The sequence below is a fragment of the Caretta caretta genome, chromosome 1, assembly GCF_965140235.1.
Source record: "Caretta caretta isolate rCarCar2 chromosome 1, rCarCar1.hap1, whole genome shotgun sequence".
NCBI lineage: Eukaryota > Metazoa > Chordata > Testudines > Cheloniidae > Caretta > Caretta caretta.
Genome location: NC_134206.1, coordinates 341,280,963 through 341,300,624, shown reverse-complemented (window position 1 = coordinate 341,300,624; position 19,662 = coordinate 341,280,963). Strand labels below are relative to the sequence as shown.

Sequence of the window (19,662 nt, the reverse complement as noted above, 5' to 3'; positions counted from 1 at the left end):
AACTACACCTTCCAGTTTACATTAAAAGGCTGAGATCCTTTGATGGCTAATTTTGTGCCATCTTGTTTCTTCTGTGACCAACATTTTCACAATCGTAAAAACATGAAAGTTTGGCAGCCCAAAATGCTAATGAAAACTAGTCCTTTACAAAGTGTTTTGAAAACATATTGCAGTAGAACATGCAGTTCTTAGCATATGCATCATGGAAACAGCGACTCACTTCAACATGGGCACAAATCGTTTCCTTCTGTCTTGCAAATTTGAATCAAGCATTGTTGTTGTTAAAAATTGCAGCAGTAAATCTCAACGTTTGAGGTTCACAGATGAAAGCCTTCCCAGCTGTAACCCATTATCATGGTTGCCTACTTGGGCATTGAGACTTGCATAACCTCCCAATGAGTTACTGAAGATGAGCTGAGTTGAGGTATACCCCTCAGTGTTTGCACTCTACAAGGGCCTGATCCTGCCACCTTTCTTCACTTTGGGTAGTACCTTACTCCATAGGCAAACTCCATTGAAATCCAATGGGACTATTCGTGGCATAATGTACTGTTCAAAGTACTGGCAGAATCAATCCCTAAGGATGGAATTTTCGTAAGCACCCAAGGGATTTGGGAGCACATTAAAAGTCAGTGGAACTTGTTCTTTTCACATCCCTTAAGTGCTTTTGAAAAGCCTACCCTAAATGATTACATTTAGTGATAATATAATGAGTCACTATAATCTCTCAGCTGTTATCACGATTCCCTCCTGCACAATGATGTCCAGTGGTTAGATCATGGCAGTGAACAGGAGAATAATTGGGTTGTATTTGCTACTGTGAAAGCTTCGGCCAGTTATTTATCTTTCTCTTTACATGGGGGTTATCATTATCTTCTTTGTTGACCAGTCATGCGGAACCAGCATAATTCAAGTAGGTTTTTCATTATTAAATAGGAAAAAGATGGAAGAGGAGAGAGTGGAGGCAAGTCTCACCCTCTTTTAAAAACTGTAAAATCTGCATTTCTTCCAACTTGTGCACAGCACTAGCTAACTTAGCTACCTTTATAAAAGCATCCACCACTTCAGTATCAGAGCACCTCCCAAAGAGTGGATAACCAAAAGCAATGAGGCTTTATTTTCCTGCCTACTTTCCCTGAGGCAGTTGAGGCTATGGGGTTTTCAGTTTATGTTTAAATGCTATTTCCTCCTCCTCTCCCACTGTACCATGCCAGTCCCTGGAATTTGATTTTCATCATTTTTGTTTGTATTACAGTAGCTTTGAGAACCCCCAGTGGAGAGCAGGGACCCACCAAGGTAGGCACTGTATACAGACTAAGAGTCTGTCCTACCCGCAAAGACCTTACAATCTAAACAGGCAGACAAAGTTTCGAGGAGGAACAGAAGCAAATTACCCAAGGTCGCATGCAGCAGATCAGTGAGAGAGAGAATGTTTCTCAGGTCTCCTGATTCAAAATCCAGGGTCTTTCCATTAGACCACACTGGCTTGGAGTATCTGCCTTGTAACTTTTTCCTGTCTCATCCTGAGCTCACAGCCCAGATTCCCACATAATTAACTCATTCACTTAAAACTCTGATTTTCTGGTGCCATCCCCCAACTGCAAATCATGCCCTGAACTCAGCAGGGAAAGTAAGGGCTCAGTCCACATCACAGAAAGCCCTTTTTCAGCTCTGAGTCATTGAGCACCTTGTTGGCAGAGTCTCTGTCGCACTGGGCAGTGCCGTGTTAAACTTTTTGAGCCCTGCATCAAAGTGGACTAGCCGCACAAATCTGTGAGGGGTGCACTAGTGGAGGATGGGGGGGGGGGAATTCTCCTCCAAGGTGCACATCTTTCTTCCTGACAACTCAGGTGCTGTAGTTGGAGAGCCTGGTATCACAGTCACTCGCTTGGCTGTATCCCACGTACCAAGAAGTGGGAAACCAGCTGAGCTCCTTAAGATGTTTGGCATCGATAAAGATGCCATCGTGCTGGCTGTTAAAGTGGCAGTTTCCAAATCAAGGAATGCAGAGTAGTTTGAAGCATCGCACATTGTGTTACATTGGACCAGTGTTCAAAACTATACTGTAACTTGGAGGAGAAGGTGCTTAAAATATATGCAGAGAAGGTCTAATAAAAATACAAGATTTAAACAAAAAAACTCTCAGCAGCTGTACTGGTGCATTGTAAAACACACTCCTAAGTGCATTGTGAAACAGATCATTCCAACCACATGTTGTAAGGAAACAAGTGTCATACTGTGCAACAATGTGTCTGCACCTGTCAGCAAAGTGATCTTTTGGAGTGATAGCAGAGTGTGAGAATTTCAAAAGGAATTAAGCAATTATATTTAGAGCCAATATTTTTCCTTAAAAAGAAAAGGAGTACTTGTGGCACCTTAGAGACTAACCAATTTATTTGAGCATGAGCTTTCGTGAGCCACAGCTCACTTCATCTGATGAAGTGAGCTGTGGCTCACGAAAGCTCATGCTCAAATAAATTGGTTAGTCTCTAAGGTGCCACAAGTACTCCTTTTCTTTTTGCGAATACAGACTAACACGGCTGTTCCTCTGAAACCTATTTTTCCTTAGGAATTCATTGTAGAGTTTTGTTTCAAATAAAGATAGTTACACACACACTTTTATTTTATTTTTTTTAATATTCTCTCCCCCTGTTATATTTTTTCCTGGACAGGTTATACATATGCTAATAGAATTATGCCTATTATTGCAAGCATAGTGCTGCTTGTCAATGAAGCTTCATTAACAGCGTTATCACTGCCTGACATTTATCTTATAATTTTCCAGAATTGACTGTTACATCTCCATGGAAACCCAAATTGCAATTGAAACAAGTGAGATAATAAAGGTATCCATAGCAATTGACAGCATGCAAGCCCGGTATATTTGCAGGATACATTTTTTATAGTTCCTTAGATAAATCTGCTGCATTAGAGATTTTTAATATTACCTGTCCGCTCTCTTATTGTGACAGCTATTTATTGCAAAAGTTTACCACAACATCTTTGATTCTAGTGTTGAATTAGGTTGATACATTTTATTGGACTCATCAAGAGATATTAGAGCACTGAAGATGTAAATTTCACTGTCTTTTTTTGATTAAATATGAAATTCTTTATGGTTGATTATGATACTATAAAGAATATTTTTTTGAAACAGCAGTAACTTGTGATTGCTGGGTTTTTTTTCCTTTTAGTATTCAAGAAAGATCTTGTACTATTTTTTTTCCTCATACCTAAGGACTTGAGCTCTTTAAGTTCATGACTCTAAATCAATTTAGATAGTGCCTCAAAGCATAGAGTCATGAAACTGGAGTGGGTCCAGAGTGAATTAATCTGAAATTAATTTGATTTTGAAAGGCTCCATCTGGCTGTGTTTGGAAAAGGCCATTAGACAGATATATAAACAAGTGATAGTCTATATTCTATGTGCCAGATGTGGTGTCAAAAAAATGAAGAAATGAATTTTAAAAAAATCAGCTGAGGGGGATTTTGATATAATGCTCATCCACTTGAAATTACAATTACATTACAATTTGGAAAATCTGTTTTTATTGATATTTCTAAAGAGGGTACGGGATACAAAGGAGGGCCTGATAGTATATTATTTTTAAAAGTAAGAAAATTGAATGTCACAGCTTGCTTTGACTATTTCAGGTATTTCACATAAATAAGCACAGCTGAATGCAACTGGCTAAATCCTTAATATGCGCAGTGCTGTGATCTTCCATTCCATTTTTAAGAAAGCTACTTCGATAAAGCAGCAATATTGGACGTGAGTTGTTGGCCTCCCCCTTTTTGACATATGCGTTTGGACCCTATTAAAATAACATTCTGGGTCTCGTAAAGCTCTGCAGTAAGCTGGTGGATGTGTGTGTTTGTGCCATTCTTGGAATCTGTTAGTCTAAAGTACTTCCTGCAATAATCAGTTGGCTTTACTGCAGGGGAACTGGTACTGTTTTTCAAAACAAATGTTTTCCCCCTTCTTGGACATTGTGTCCCATTTACAACTAAGAAAATCCTTGTAAATCTCAGAATAACGTGGATAAATGCCATTCTGGAGAGACAACTCACTAAAATTGCACGTTGTTAGTTATTCCCTTTTAAAACATTTTTAAAAAAAACTTTTCATATCTGGTGTCTGAAGTCTTTTGAGCCAAGGAAGAAGGGAATTGAGTAATAACTTAGTAAATGTTTAGCCATAAGTGTTTAGAATCTGTGGAGAGGCTGAGGTTGTTGACAAGAAAACAGATGCTCCTACGTGATCTGAATTTTAAGCGCATGGCAGTATTCTAATTCAACTGCCGGCATGTCACAAGAATGTGAGCATTTTGGTGTAATCAAATTTTTAAAAAAGCAAAACCTGTTAATGCCAATAAATGTCTCCTGTCACACAGAAAAGAAGTACACTTCATTGTAAAAAGTGTCTAATTAGGAAAGCACAACATTAGTAATCATTGCCATTAATATTAAGTGGTCAGCTATCTCAAAATCGGTTACATTTTTTAAAAATATGTAAATTAGTGTTCCAAGTGCATAATTATGACTGCAGAACTACATGAGCTCTTGCACTGATTATCTGAATTGCAGTAGTAACTAGAGGCCTTTGTTGGGGCCCCATTGTTTATGCTAGACACGATACAAACTTTTAAGCAACAAAGACACAGTCTCTGCCCCCAAAGAGTTTACAATCCCATGTGAAGACGCAACTGGAAAAGATGTGAAGGACTGAAACAAACTAGTGTACCGTAAACAATGCCCATTGTTCACCACCATCCTAGCGGCGGTCAGCTGCCAGGCAGAGGTGCATTCTGAGAAAGGATTTGAAGAAGAATAAAGTTAGTGGTTTTTACAGACCTTGGTATCCTTACAACTAGAATGTCCAATTGAAAAACACGGAGACAAATATGTATGAAGCAACTGTCTTTGAGTAAATCAACAGAAAGCAAAGAACAGGTCAACAGAAAGCAAAGAACATTAAAATGTAAAGCTCCCACAATGGGCGTTTGTTATGTCATGGTTTTGTGTGTATGTGAATCACTTCTCTCTGCAAGATAGAATAAGGCAGTCGGTAATTAAACGCACATGTTAAGCGCTCCATAGCCATTGGCTACATGCAGTTACAGTTATAATGGTAATCAGCTACCTACACACACTAAACATCAAGGAGCAGAATTCTGAACCTTCAGCTCCTAAAGCACAGGTCTCTGCAACCTGAACTCTACGTTTTTCCTTTAGCGATAGCTGTATGATGTATAGACTAGGATTTTTTAAAAAACAAAAACCTAAGAGTGTTAAACACCCAAATCAGTAGGCTCCTTCGAAAATCCATTTTAGAGGACTAGACCACTGAACACGTAAACAGAAGGAGTTGGTCCCCTCTCTAGGTTGATACATATGGTCAGTTGTGTGTATATAGTTGTTTATGCTATTGGCTGAGCTAGCAAAGCTATTTTATAAACTTACTAAGTAGAAGCCTTTGTCTGTTGGAGCTGAAAGGCATATATTTTATTCCTCATGCTGCATATATGTGGGTAACTGTACAAATTAGGCATGCATCCGATGAAGTGAGCTGTAGCTCACGAAAGCTTATGCTCAAATAAATTTGTAAGTCTCTAAGGTGCCACAGGTCCTCCTTTTCTTTATACGAATTAGGTGTCTGTGTAATAGTATGTATGCATCTGTAAATCATTACAAATGGTTCTAAGAGAGAATGTGCAGGCATAGCTAACTGGAAGAGCTGGGATCTCTAGGTTTCTCTGATTTTATTAATTGATTTGAACATAGCTTTTTTGAAGATTTGATGCAGCAAATGCACAAAGGTTGCAGGTATATTGTTACTTGACTGCACAATTTAGGAAACATTCACTGTCCAAAAATATTACATTAACATAAAGTTAATCTGTCGTTTGACTTGGCAAAAGTACAAGGCATTCAGAGTTCAATCTGAAATCATGGCCTTAAATCAATCGGTTTTGACTAGACACATAAGCAGGGCTGGCTCTGCCATGCTGGCTAAGCAGCTGATGGCCTGGGGCAGTTAAACATCCAATAACTGTTTGCATGGGTGACTGTAATTTGGTAGGGGCAGACATTGACAGGTTTGTCTTGGGCAGTAGAACTCCTAGAACCAATTTATGAAGCTGTAAATCCCCATAATAAAGGATCCTATTTGCTACAATATGTGCAGCAAGTTGAATAGTTAAGGTCCAATTGACAGAGATTATTGGGATTTTCCTTGTCTCTTCAGCTGCTCCTATAATAATAACGTATATCCAAGCCTTGCGTTGCATATGCTAAATTTGGATTCAGTGGTGAAACAAGAGAACATCTATTACAGCAAGTGTGGTTTGCATGATACGACGTTTTGCATGATATTACATAGCCAGAGATTTAGCAAATAGATCAGTGCCAGAAGCCGGGCTCTGCCAACACCTGAAGAAATGACGTATTGTGAATTATTTGGGAATAAATAATTAAATTTGTGAATTTTGAACTATTTGCTGACCCAGTAAAAGGGATTTTCTCATCTACTGTCTTTCTAAAGCACTAACATGGCTGCAAATATTTTCTGCAAACCATGAAGGCAATCTGTGAAAAATATCTTTGCATTTATCATTCACTGCTTATTACTTGCTTATTATTAGACATTGGCAAGGAAAAAATAATATTGTAATGAACTGGTTCACTCAGAGCATTGCAAGTCTGGGGTTAAAATTGCAATCAAAATAGTTAATATCATAGTTTAAGCATGCGCCATTGACTACTGGATGGAGTCAGAACTGCTCAGCTGTTTGTCATAAACCATAATCTGTTAACAGAATGAGTAAGGGTCAGTGATTTGGGGGCTGAAGGGATGGGCGTTCTCTCCCTACTGCGTTGCTGTGAAGTTCCAACTGCCCTTGATATGCAGAATATAGTGAAAACATAAGAATGGCCATACTGCGTCAGACCATTGGTCCATCTAGCCCAGTGTCCTGTCTTCCGACAGTGGCCAATGATGGTGCCCCAGAGGGAATGAACAGAACAGGTAATCATCAAGTGATCCATCCCCTGTCGCCCATTCCCAGCTTCTGGCAACCTTGCAATTCTATGTAAATACCAGTTTGTTATACAAGCACCAGGGCAGCATGAATAGAGTTCCAAAGCAGAGGGGGGCATTATAAGTCTTGTATTACTTGTGTACAATATGATGGCATGCACTGGAGTGAAAGCCCTGCAGTGCGCTGTTGTGTTAACGAGCTATGGTGTCAAATCTATTTAGCAGTAGCTTTTATGGATACATATGGAACTTAATTTAATTAGAATAATGAAACATAGTCATTTATAGGAGTGTAGCACAGGGTGTCACACCAAGAGATAGTGATGATTTGCAAAGAGGCATTCTTCTGACTGAATACATTTTGAGCCGCTGCTCCAGGGAAGTGCTTTGGGACAATAAGCTCCTGGAGGGGCCATCTTTTCCATGAGATGTTGTCCTGATCAAGTGTGGTTATTAAAAACCCAAAGGCACTTTTTTATTTTATCGTGCAAGCAGCGGTGTCCCTTGATGTCCTGGCCAAAATCCAATTTGGGTAATTACATCCTGCATCTATAAAATCCCCCACCCCTCACAGTTTCAATTGGATATGATATTGTTCTTTACTTTCTGGCTCTCAACTGCTGTGTGGCAATGCTGTGTGGTGTTACGCCTCCGTTGCACGTCACCCGAGGATGAAGTCATTCCTGCATATGGCAAGTTTGGAAAGCACCTTGTAATCCTTCCGGGTAAAGGGTGCTTATAAACCTATGACAATACAGTAATTTATATGGTCAGTACATCAGCTTTACCTATAAGGATTTCAGGGCAGGGACTGGCCCTTGTCTGTGCGGACCCAGAACCCAACCCAATTGGTCCCCAATCCCAGTTGGGGCCTACGGGCACTAAATATTGACTACTATGAAACTAACGTGCCTCTGTATTAAGATGGATTTAATAGTTCGTTCATCTGCAGCCTATTATTTCCTTATAGATTTCCCAGCCTTTCTACGTCTATAGGGCATTAATACTGTCAAGCTGGGGGTGGTGGCTTAGTAATTTGTTTACAATTAAGCCCGTGTTTTGTAGCCCTGGATCAGAAAAGGAAAGGTAAATCTGGACAAAACATTAAAATGATTGGAGTCGGGTGAGGCTTGGGATGGGAAGAGGAGCTAACCAAAATAAAACTGTCAGAAAGGTTCACATCAGGCCAAGAAACAGGCCTGAACAGAAGCTATTTTGGTCACTGCCACAGACTGTTGAACAATTGGCTCTTTATTAATGGAAATGAGCCTAGACTGGTATCTTAAGATCCAGACCCAAACACTGTGGTTCCGGGGCCCATCTCTAATTAGTAATAAATTCACTCCCAGTAGATTTGCTGGGATTAAAAATAAGGGTGGGGTGCTGCTAGTAAACGTAAGTAATATCAAAACAATCCTTCGCTCCTCAGAGAGTGGCCCTGTCAGCTTCCTGAAATGATGGAACAATAGGTAGGTTATTAGAAGGAAAATTGGCACAAATGGAGAGAAAGGATGCTCTGGCAGCAACCATAAGCAGTCAGCCACTCACTGGCTTAATCTCTGCCCTCAGGCTGCTCTCCACAATATAGATGACACCTTGTCAGTGATTAGTATAACGTGCTGGGTCACCCATGAGTCCAGTGGACTAAATTGGCCATAGAGGGAGGCTTACTGCAGCGCAGAGGCAGCTGGTCACATAACCTAAATTTTCTTTTCGATATATCATCATCTGGGTACTGACAGTAATTGTCATGGGATTCTGCTCTCGTTAGTATGCCCTAGACACAGCTCCCTTTTGTGCTCACACTTTCAAGAAATAGTAGAGGCCTTAAGCTTTCCAGAGTATTGATTTGTTTCCTCTTGGAAATAAAGTTTTGTGTGTGGTTTCTTTTTTTTTTTCCTTGTTATTTCCTGAGTAAGGGGGAGACGGGAGAGAGCCACTTCCACTGAGTTCCGGTGTATCAGCAAAGCCAAGTAACAAAACCGCTCCTTCTCATTGATGACTAACAAGTCTCAGCCTAATACAAAATATTTTCTAGGCAAGAGAAAGTTAAGGGCCTAGGGATTTTTCCTCCTTTAGTTGGGGTTTCCTTTTTTAGGTTGTTTTTTTTTGGCGGGGGGGGGGGGTGTCTTCTTGGAGATTATGCCATTCATCTCATCATCTGGACCATTCCCTACTCAAAAGGACATTATTTCCCCAAACAGACAATGTGATAGCTGAACCTTAATGCAGGTGTTTGTGGGATTGTGATTCTCAGCATGTGCTCGGAGTAGACCGTAGGAATTGGATTAATGAAAACCAGTTCCTCCCCTCCCTATTTTTCCCCCAGTTGAGTTGTCTTTATGATTGGTCCTAATGCATTAGCCTCCTATGGTGATGGGCTCTATTGTAAAATCCTAAAATAGATTGTGGGCCCAAGGGATGTGTTAGCCTCAACTCTCATTGAACTCAGTGGCAAGTGAGAGAGCTCCAAACCTACAAGGAGGCATTCAGCACCTTCAAAGACTAGCCCATGTATGCCCACAGAAACACATCCTATTTATGTAGATATAACTTGCTTACCCCCATTTTTTACTGGTGTCAATATACTTTTAAGCCCAACACCACTGTTGCAAATAGGAAAACATTATAAACCCATTGAACAGTTGGGTAAGTTTACGTGCACAAGGACAAATTTTGTTCTCCCTTCACCCACCTGCTGTGTCAATGAGCTTGCACAGGTGTTTCAAAGAAATGGTCACAGAAAGGTTTGAGTGACTTGCCCAAGATAATACAGTGAGTCAGTGGCAGAACCAAGAATGGAAACCCAAGAGCTTTAAATTCCATCGTTCAGTTGTTTGTTTAGGTCCTGATTCAGCAAAGCATTTCATCAAGGGCTGAAATTTAAACTCAAAATCCATATTCAGTAAAGCACTTAAGAACATGCTTAATGTAATTTAAGGGGGATAAAATTAAAGTTAAGCACGTGCTTAGGTGCTTTGTTGAATTGGGATGGATTTAAACATATACTAAGGGCTTTGCTGAACCAGGGCCGTAATGATGACTGGGATTCATTGGAATGAACACCGACTTTCTTTGTGTTGATGTGTTTTCTAAAGGTCACTTCCAGTTGTTTCATTAGTCAGAAACAGAGTGGTGCCATCACATTGCCATTGTTTTTTCCTCTTACCCAGAACAACTCTACCAATGTGTACACTTGTTATCCCACATCAAGTGCAACTTGTGGCATAATTTTGACCCGATACCTTTGTGTGTATATGTTGAAAATACACACCAGAGGAGAAAAGGAGTGGAGAATATAGCTTTTAATAATGAATTATGTTTGTTAATGTTTCTAAAATATTGCACATGAACATAATAAGGAAAAAAATCAAAGTGCAAGTAAATATGAGTGCAAAATAAAGTGAAAAATATATGAACCAATATAAAGACTATCAAAGTAGAGAGTACATAACAGAAGTTACTAGTCAGTGTTTCTAAAATGGTATGAAATACATAAGGGGGAGGTTTTCAAAGGCCCAAATGGCAATTAAGTGTCTGAATCTAAATGATGGGGAGTTCAGTGTCTAATAGTCATTTATGTCTTTGAAAATCTCCTCTGAAAGATTTTTTTTTTAACTTTCAAAGGAAAGGCACTATGTAAGTGTGAAATATGGTTCCACAGTTCTCAATGCCAGAAGGGATCATTATGATCATTAGGTCTGACCTGCTGCATAATATTGGCCATAGAATTTCACCTAGCGATTCCTGCATCTAACTCTGATAAGTAAAGTATTGAGGCACCAGACTTACAAGCTGCACTGTATGGGTGAACCCCTGCGTCACATGGAATCCCAGGGCAGTCAGTGAGCCTCTGCATGGGTGGGGAAGGCTGTTTGCATGGAGAAGCTTGCAGGATTAGGGCCTTTGTTTTTTCTCCTGCATTATTTCTCTCTCGTTCATTATGCTGAAATGGATGGGTGATGGCAATGATCCCACAAATCTCCAAAGAGCCACATTAGAGTTCTTGTGATTAGTGAAAGAGCTTTGAAACTAAGAAGGGGTGTAAGACAAGCAAGAATATTTGTACATTAAAGACTATAGAAAGGGATGAGCAAAATCTTTTGTCCCTTATTTAGGCCAAACTCCTACTAGAATCCATAGGAATTTTGCCTGAGAAGAGACTTGCACGTTTTTCACCTGCAGTAATTCAGGAAAGAGATGAGTCATTGAAGGTTAATAAATGAGTGAAGTTTATTCCATTGCCCACTGAGCCACGTTAAAGAAACTTGAGAAAATGGATGATCGAACTTTTCATCATCAGTTTTGAAATGTGCTTTTCATGTAACTTTTTCTCCTCCAATAACTAAGAAAAGTGCAAAAGTTAATATGGGCATATTCATGTGTGCAGGTGCAGTGTGCTTCAGAGGAAGCGAACTACCAAAAACTGAATAATTTGTCTTTACCTAAATTTTAGCCCTCAGGCAGGGAAATTATGCAGGGCTTCAAAAAAAAAGAAAAAAAAAAAAGGTAAAATGTATGGCTTGTTCTTTGTGCAGTCTCCAGCCCTTGGGTGATATGGGTGTTCTCTTCTGGGCAGGTATCAGCTAGAGAACCTATGGTCCAAAGCCACGATTTTCAAAAGTGACAGGTGATTCTGGGTGGCTCAGTTTTTAGTTGATCAACTTTTGACATGCCTTAAAGGGGCCTGAGTTTCAGAGGATGGGTGCTCAGCACTTTCTGAAAACCAGGCCACTTTAAGGTGTGTCAAATTGTTCACCCAAAATCACTACTAGTTACTATTGGAAATCTTGGTCCAAGAAAATAGTTTTTGAAATGATTATTGTTAATTACCAGTGGTGACTTGAGTTTTATGCATTTTACCTTTATTCGGTATATAAAATGATTTGTTTTCCTAACATTCAGGAAAAGTTGTACTCTGTGATATGCAATTTTCCTGCTCCAACAAGTTCAAAATTATCAGCAAGAATAATTTTTTTTTTCAAAATGCATAGTTGTTTCAAACGCAAATGCACATCTGGAAATTAGATAGGGTAGGGAATTTATGGGGTGTGAACGATTTGAAACATGTAATGTTATTTACATGGCGCTAAACTTTTTGAAGCAGTATTTTCATTTTCTGAACAAAGCAGGCAATTCTGCAACCGTCTTCCCCTTCTGAATTGTGCTCTTTGTTTCGGGGTGCACCCATTCCCTTTTTAAAAGTGTAGGCAACTAATCGGCAGCAACCAGCCGCATAGCTGGAGTGTTTTCCATTCTAGGCAATATTATCCTAATTTGATGCACACATGGATGCTTCACACAATCTGCAAATTCATCGCTGGCAACTTGCATTAGTCATCTGACAGATTGCCAAGCATTTCATATTCCTTTCATGTGACTTATTACCACACACACACACACACAGGCACAGCCTTATTTCTGTCAATAGCTGGTTTGGTGCTGTTTACAGCAGCCGTATTTAGAAATCTCCACTTATTCATAATTATCCTTCACTTTAAGATGCAAAAGTACTGGCTCGTGGCTTGTATTTTCCAGGTCTTTTCTGCTATAACAGTATTAAGCAGCAGTCTACAGTGAAAACCAGTCTCAATGAAAAATGTAATGCTGTTTTTGCATTGTTTTTGTTCATAACATTTATACTGTTAATTAAGCACAGTTTTTCCCCCATTGTGCCCTGTTGACATCTTTTTCTGCATCTACTATACATCAAAAATGCTCAGTCTCCTAACTATGCCTGTTATTTTTGTCTCTTTGTTCCACTTTCTAGTAACGGCACAGCTAACAAGATGAATGGAGCTTTGGATCACTCAGACCAACCAGACCCAGATGCCATTAAGATGTTTGTTGGACAGATCCCACGTTCATGGTCGGAAAAAGAGCTAAAAGAACTTTTTGAGCCTTATGGAGCTGTCTACCAGATTAATGTTCTCCGAGACAGGAGTCAGAACCCACCCCAAAGCAAAGGTACAGTAGTAGGATTGTGTTTGTTTACTTTCTGTTTCAAAACTCTCGTATGTGCCTTCAGGATTTCCTAAGGGATGTCTGTTTTTTGAAGCATACTGTATTGAGCCAGCCAGAGACCTAAGAGACGAGCACTTCTGAATACCTATAGATTACTGGCTACCTCCTCTTTGTAAATTGTAGTTTAAATATCTGTTATCTTGAAGAGACCATTCTGGCTGCACAAAATATAACAAAAGAGTGCAGCCCTACTGTAAATTATTATTGCCGAGAGAAATGGAAACCTGAGTGGTCAGTTTCCTTGGATTAGCTCATGAAAAATATAATATTCCACTTCCTTTCACTTACTCTCTCAGCACCACAGGTGGGAATAATTTGAGGGCTTTAGTAGGAGAGAGCACAATGCTGGGCTCCTACTACATCACCTCTCTGGAGGCAATAAAAGAAGTCCTGCCTTATTTCCAGATTTCTGATTTCTCTCCTGAGGTCACATTAGGGACTAGCTCAGTTGCTGTTACTTATCCAGAAGATAGCTTCCCTTTGTCTTCATTTTTGGTGTATATGTAATATATTTATCCTTACCTCTATATTTCTCTGAGTTATGTATATAGGTATGTATTCATCTGTGTGTCACAGAATACTTTTCCTTGGATAAAATCCCCTTTATTGTTTAATATTTTTGGCATTTTCTGATCTTCTCCAGAATGTGTGCGCTAAATTTTTAGCAGTGTTACAAATCATGAGTGTTCACCTTCAGGCACTGGATCCCTCCAGATGTGCACCCACGCCTGTTCCTGGCAATACTTGATGTTTTTCATCCTTAGTTTCTTCTGACCACACCTTTAAAACACACATTCTGTGGAGAACATCAGAAAGGGATTTTATAGGCCAGCAGCTGATTAACAGGGCTGAGCAACACTCTGTAAAGATTCCCATTCAGGTGGAGGTGATCACTATCCTCTGAGTCAGGATCAAAAATTTTGGATGTTCCCATGTCTTGTAGCAAGCTCATCTGTATATGCTCAGTCAGAATTTTCTTTTCTCTCCTGCGGCAATGGTACTGGTAAGTGTAACAGGGTCAGCGCTCTTTGACCTTTCTCCTTACTGCTCCCCACCCCTGATAAACCAGCGGGACAACTTAATCTGTCCTTGTATATTTTCTATAGTGCCACTGGTGCTTTTGCTGATGCCCTACGTAGATTACATCTGCTCACCAGGCATCAGGTAGTCATACAGGAAGAGTAGCATACAATTTATGTAACTAATAAAATTTCAAGTTCTAGCATTTGAAACTGCAGCTTTGATTGGTACCCATAAAACTGAAGGTATTTTCTTCTTGCAGCATCGGTGCCGTTCTCCCACCGTTGGCTCTACATATTCTGTAAGCAAACGGAAGATGATGTATCTTAGTGAATAGACCCCTGCTATCCTAGCAGAGTTTTCTCATTATGTATTTTTTTCTCTAACGCTAGTTAACAGGTCAGGCAATTGGATTTACTGCAGCCCATGCCACTATGGATGAGCAGACGCCTGCTTAGTGTAAACCACCACAGTGCTGAACTTTGAAGCTGGCTTTATTTAAAGAGCTGATTCCTGACTCTCAGAAAAGCTTTCCCACTAAGCAGAAAATGAAGTGAGGATGGCATTGTAGTGAGCCTGAAGAAGCCCATTTCTTTGATGTTTCCCATTGTTCAATACCTGTCTGTCAGGCAAGTTGAGGGTATGAATAAACTTCACAGACTAATTCTCAAGACTTTATTAGTCCCCTCCCAATCAATCTTTTCTCTAGAATGCCGGTCTTTCTTTTGGCTGTTGTTCTCAGCCAGGGGAGCGGGAGAATTATGTCCACTACATTTTTTTTAAATGCTGAGTGAGTTTAATCCCAGAAAAAGCCAGACAAACCTGCAGACTTAAATTCTGGTGATACAGCAGCAAGCTGCCCCACCAGTGAGTTCTTCCTATAGAAACCACCTCTGGGGTATGGAAATGTGGCCCCAAGCCTATTCAATCCTTGCTCTGCCAGCGAAGGTGCTTGCTGTAGACACCTCTTCAAGTTCTGGTTGGGCACCTCTCCTCTAGGAACAAGACCTAGATTTTCTTAACCCAGTTATACAAAGGTTTCTGTTTGCCTGAGTGAAGGTTAGAAAATACGCATTATAACCGGGAAAAATCTCTTTTTACTGAAGGCTGTTTCTAATAATGTCTGTGTCAACAACACACGGGAAACACTTTGCCACATTTTAGAAGCAGGGACAGACTTTAGAGTTCGTTTATTCTGAGGGGTGCACTGAATCAGTGCCTGCAGACTACTCAACCACTCAAACCAATTCTTATTTGATATAGATGGGTTGGAATTGGTTGCTGGCTACCCAGAATCTCTTGGGATTGCCTAGAGTTTTATGGGATAACATGTCTTGTAAGGTTTCAGAGTAGCAGCCGTGTTAGTCTGTATCCGCAAAAAGAATAGGAGTGCTTGTGGCACCTTAGAGACTAACAAATTTATCTGAGCATAAACTTTCGTGGGCTACAGCCCACTTCATCAGATGCATAGAATGGAACATATAGTAAGAAGATAGATAGATAGATATACACACATATAGAGAACATGAAAAGGTGGAATAAGAGGCTAATTAATTAAGATGAGCTATTATCAGCAGGAGAAAAAAACTTTTGTAGTGATAGTCAAGATGGCCCATTTAGACAGTTGACTAGAAGGTGTGAGGATACTTAACATGTACATGGCAGAGCGGCATTGCTGGCACATATCATATTGGTAGATATGCAAGTGAATGAGCCCCTGATGGCGTGGCCAATGTGATTAGGTCTTATGATGATGTCACTTGAATAAATATGTGGACAGAGTTGGCATCGGGTTTTGTTGCAAGGATAGTTTCCTGGTCTGTCTTGCTTACAGACAGCCCCCCAACTTGAAGCAAATATTCTCTAGCAACCACACACACCACACAACAAAAACACTAAACCAGGAACCTCCACATCTACCAATGCAATATATGCCATCATGTGCCAGCAATGCCCCTCTGCCATGTACATTGGCCAAACTGGACAGTCTCTACGCAAAAGAATACATGGACACAAATCTGACATCAGGAATCATAACATTCAAAAACTGGTAGGAGAACACTTCAACCTCTCTGGCCACTCAGTAACAGATTTAAAGGTGGCAACTTTGCAACAGAAAAGCTTCAAAAACAGTCTCCAACAAGAAACTGCTGAGCTTGAATTATGATGCAAACTAGATACTTGGGTTTGAATAGAGACTGGGAGTGGCTGGGTCATTACACATATTGAATCTATTTCCCTATGTTAAGTATCCTCCCACCTTCTTGTCAACTGTCTAAATGGCCCATCTTGATTATCACTACAAAGATTATTTCTCCTGCTGATAATAGCTCCTCTTAATTAATTAGCCTCTTATTCCACCTTTTCATGTTCTCTGTATGTGTGTATATCTATCTATCTATCTTCTTACTATATGTTCCAGTCTATGCATCCGATGAAGTGGGCTGTAGCTCACGAAAGCTTATGCTCAAATAAATTTGTTAGTCTCTAAGGTGCCGCAAGTACTCCTGTTCTTTTCATGTCTTGTAAGTATAGCTTGTGATGGCAATAGAACAACTCCCTGTTTTGCATTGCAAGGTCATGGCTTTGTGTCATGTACAACAACATCATGACCTGGCAAGATCAAGAGATTACTACTTTACATTCTTCAGGATGTGAACTGCAAAAGTGCAAATGCTGGTTGCCATTAGTACCTGTTTTTAAGCACTCCGAATCTAAACGTTGAATAGTGCTTGGTTTTAGAAAGCCTTCACTCCTGCTAGACTAGGGCCCTGTATTTCTGTTAGCTTGGCCAAAGAGATTTCTCTGGGTTGAGCATAGGATCTCTCTGATGAGCTGTTTGTCAGGCTGCAATCTGAGCCTTTTACAACTCTGTCAAAAATAACTAAAGGCTAATTCTTTCTCCTCTGCTGTCATTAAGACAGCCTTCTGTACCCTCTAATCATGAATGTCCTAGTTCACTCATCTCCTAGCTTTTTGTTCCGCTTGCAAATTTTACATAGCTGAAGTTGGAGGAGGAGGAGACAGGTGGAAAGAAGCACTTTACACTTCAGAGAAGTACCTATTTCTCTTTTAGCGTACATGTTGCTCTCTCATTACATGAGATGTAGAAGCTATATCTTAACCACTTGTAGCCATTAAAGATCCCATGGGACGTTTTAAAAGAGCAAGGGCAATTTAAATTCCTCCGACCTAAATTTCTCTCATATCTTCAGTTGGATTTAAATTATATTCAGCCCTACTCTCTGTCCTCAACGTCTTGTGAAGCATTGTTCATCATCTGTTGTCTTCTATCCCAGGGGTGGCTGCGCTGCGGTCCTTGGGATCATGGTGTTCTCTCTTTAGGTGCCAATCTGGTGGAGCATTTGAAGGGTTTGCACCTCTCCATATTATTCTGGGGGATTGAAGAGTTCATAAAATTTGACTACATTACCGTTTTTTTTCCTCCTGTAGCTTATACCCACCCACGTGTTGCTTTCCACCACAAGAGAAATTCAGAGAGTAAAAATATAAAATGTTCTAAAGAGAGTTAAAAATATTGAGTTAAACTTTTGAACTTATCCTCTGCAAGTTGGTTCAAAATTTAGGCAGAACAAATTTATCTGTTCCCTGATAAAGTATGTGCACTTCACATACTTTATATTGATGGAAAGATGCCAAACTTCTTGTAATTTTTGTTAATGAGCATTTTATAACACTACAAATTGACACAACCCTTCACAAATCAAAGTAAGATGTGGTGAAGATTTCCCTTCTTCCTCTCCTCTTCCAAGATCTCCTTTATTCCATTGCCTTGCTGCTTGAGAATAGAGAGAAGCTGGACAGAACTACACTTTTCCTCTGGAATATGATCGGGGGGGGGGCTTGGGCTCAGAATTTATTTAGAACTCTCCAGGTTATATCCACCTTTACTAAAGAGAGGAATACTGTGGAAAGCAGAGAGGCTGCCTTGTAGTGAGTAAACCTGTGTAATCCATGTAGCCTTTTACAGATTAAGAGAGGGGCTGCTGTGTGAACAATGAGGTGTTCTAGTAAAAGGCTGGTGCTATGTATTATCCTACTTCACATGGTAGTTTGTCTACTGGCAGGCAAGTTTCAGAGTAACAGTCGTGTTAGTCTGTATTCGCAAAATGAAAAGGAGTACTTGTGGCACCTCAGAGACTAACCAATTTATTTGAGCATAAGCTTTTGTGAGCTACAGCTCACTTCAGTGGGTTTTGATAACTCAAGGGTGCATGTGCTACAGGTGTGAGGAGATGGATGAGTAAAGCATGATGTGTACAAAAACTGTTTGTCATTCTTTGTTATCTAAGAGCTCAATTATGGCCAATCTGATTCAGATGCACGAGTCTGAGAAGGATAGGGACAAAGGGGCCATCCCTTCTCCCTCCTTCCCCAGTGCACCCATTAGCTATCAATCTGTGCTCTGGCAGAGCAAAAGAGGAGCCCAGGCCGCATTGGCCCAAAGGGAGCAAGCACAAGGGAGTGCACAGATATGTCACCATGCTCCTCCCATAAATTCACCTCTACTGTGTGCTTCTCAGACCTGGAGAAGCTAAGCAAGCAGTCTACGCCTATCTAACAGGTGTCATTGGCTGTCAGTGAGAATGCTTCACTCCAGTGCCCCCGAAGATGTTGTGACTGCACCTGGCTTCTGCAAGCATGCGAACTCCCAAGGAACCTGCATAGTGGTGTACCTGATCCCCTCTCCAGCACTGTAGCGTCTTGATTTGGCCATAAGTATCCTGTTCCCTATCCATAACTCCCCTGTGGTCTAATGCTACATGCTCTATATATTGAATAGCTTTTAGCTATCAGTTCTAATGTGTTCTGCTAATGCTAGATAGAACGAGCTCTAGAACCCTTGAGCTAATAAATGCCACAGATCATAAGTTCTTCAAACTTAAATGATGCCATGTGTGCGCATGAGTGTATGCTTTGTAGAGCTCATTGAGGCTTAAATAAACTCCAGTCTTCTGACTTTGTGTACCATACGGTAACACAGTCTATGTAGCATTGTATAAGAAATTGCAGTGATCACCATTTCAAAGTTAACATTTTATACCTTTAGGAAACAGCTATTCTACACAGTGTGGTAATGGTGTTTTTTAAAGGCAAACACTTATATTTCATAATATATTAAATGCCAATTTATAATGCTGTAAAAAGATATCTTGTTTTTAGGCACAAGTAGAAGGGGGCAGAGTTAAGGTTGCATTATCAACTGCGACACTGGCATTTCTGACTCTTGGATGCTCAATTTCTAAACCTTAAAGAGCATTCACTCCAAACTTATGCATGGGATATACACAACAGTATAAAATATCGTATAGATGTGAGCTGATTTCAACAAAGGTAATTCTTATTTTACAAATCTGCTGGAGTTTTTCAAAGAGGTTTCTCAGAAAGTGGACAGGTGTGAAATTGTGTATATAATCTACTTAGATTTCCCAGGAGCAGTTCACACAGTGTCACACAGGAGACTAATACACAAAGCTGCTAGCAAAGCAGAGAAGGGACTGTTTTCAAATGGAGAAAGCAACCAGTTATGTGATCAAGGGCAGATTTGAACAGGGAAA

At 40.1% G+C, this 19,662-nt stretch overlaps 1 protein-coding gene across 22 annotated transcripts in view; it reads left to right on the top strand.

Moving 5' to 3' along the window:
- The window catches only part of CELF2 (CUGBP Elav-like family member 2), a 689,599-nt gene that overhangs the window by 516,616 nt on the left and 153,321 nt on the right, over positions 1 to 19,662 (top strand). For all 22 annotated transcript variants that reach the window (XM_048836624.2, XM_048836623.2, XM_048836619.2 and 19 more), the window contains one exon: positions 12,810 to 13,006. In XM_048836624.2, coding sequence (XP_048692581.1) covers positions 12,829 to 13,006 — 178 coding nt within the window. In that variant the 5' untranslated portion in view covers positions 12,810 to 12,828. Of the gene's footprint in view, positions 1 to 12,809; positions 13,007 to 19,662 lie in introns of those variants that run through there.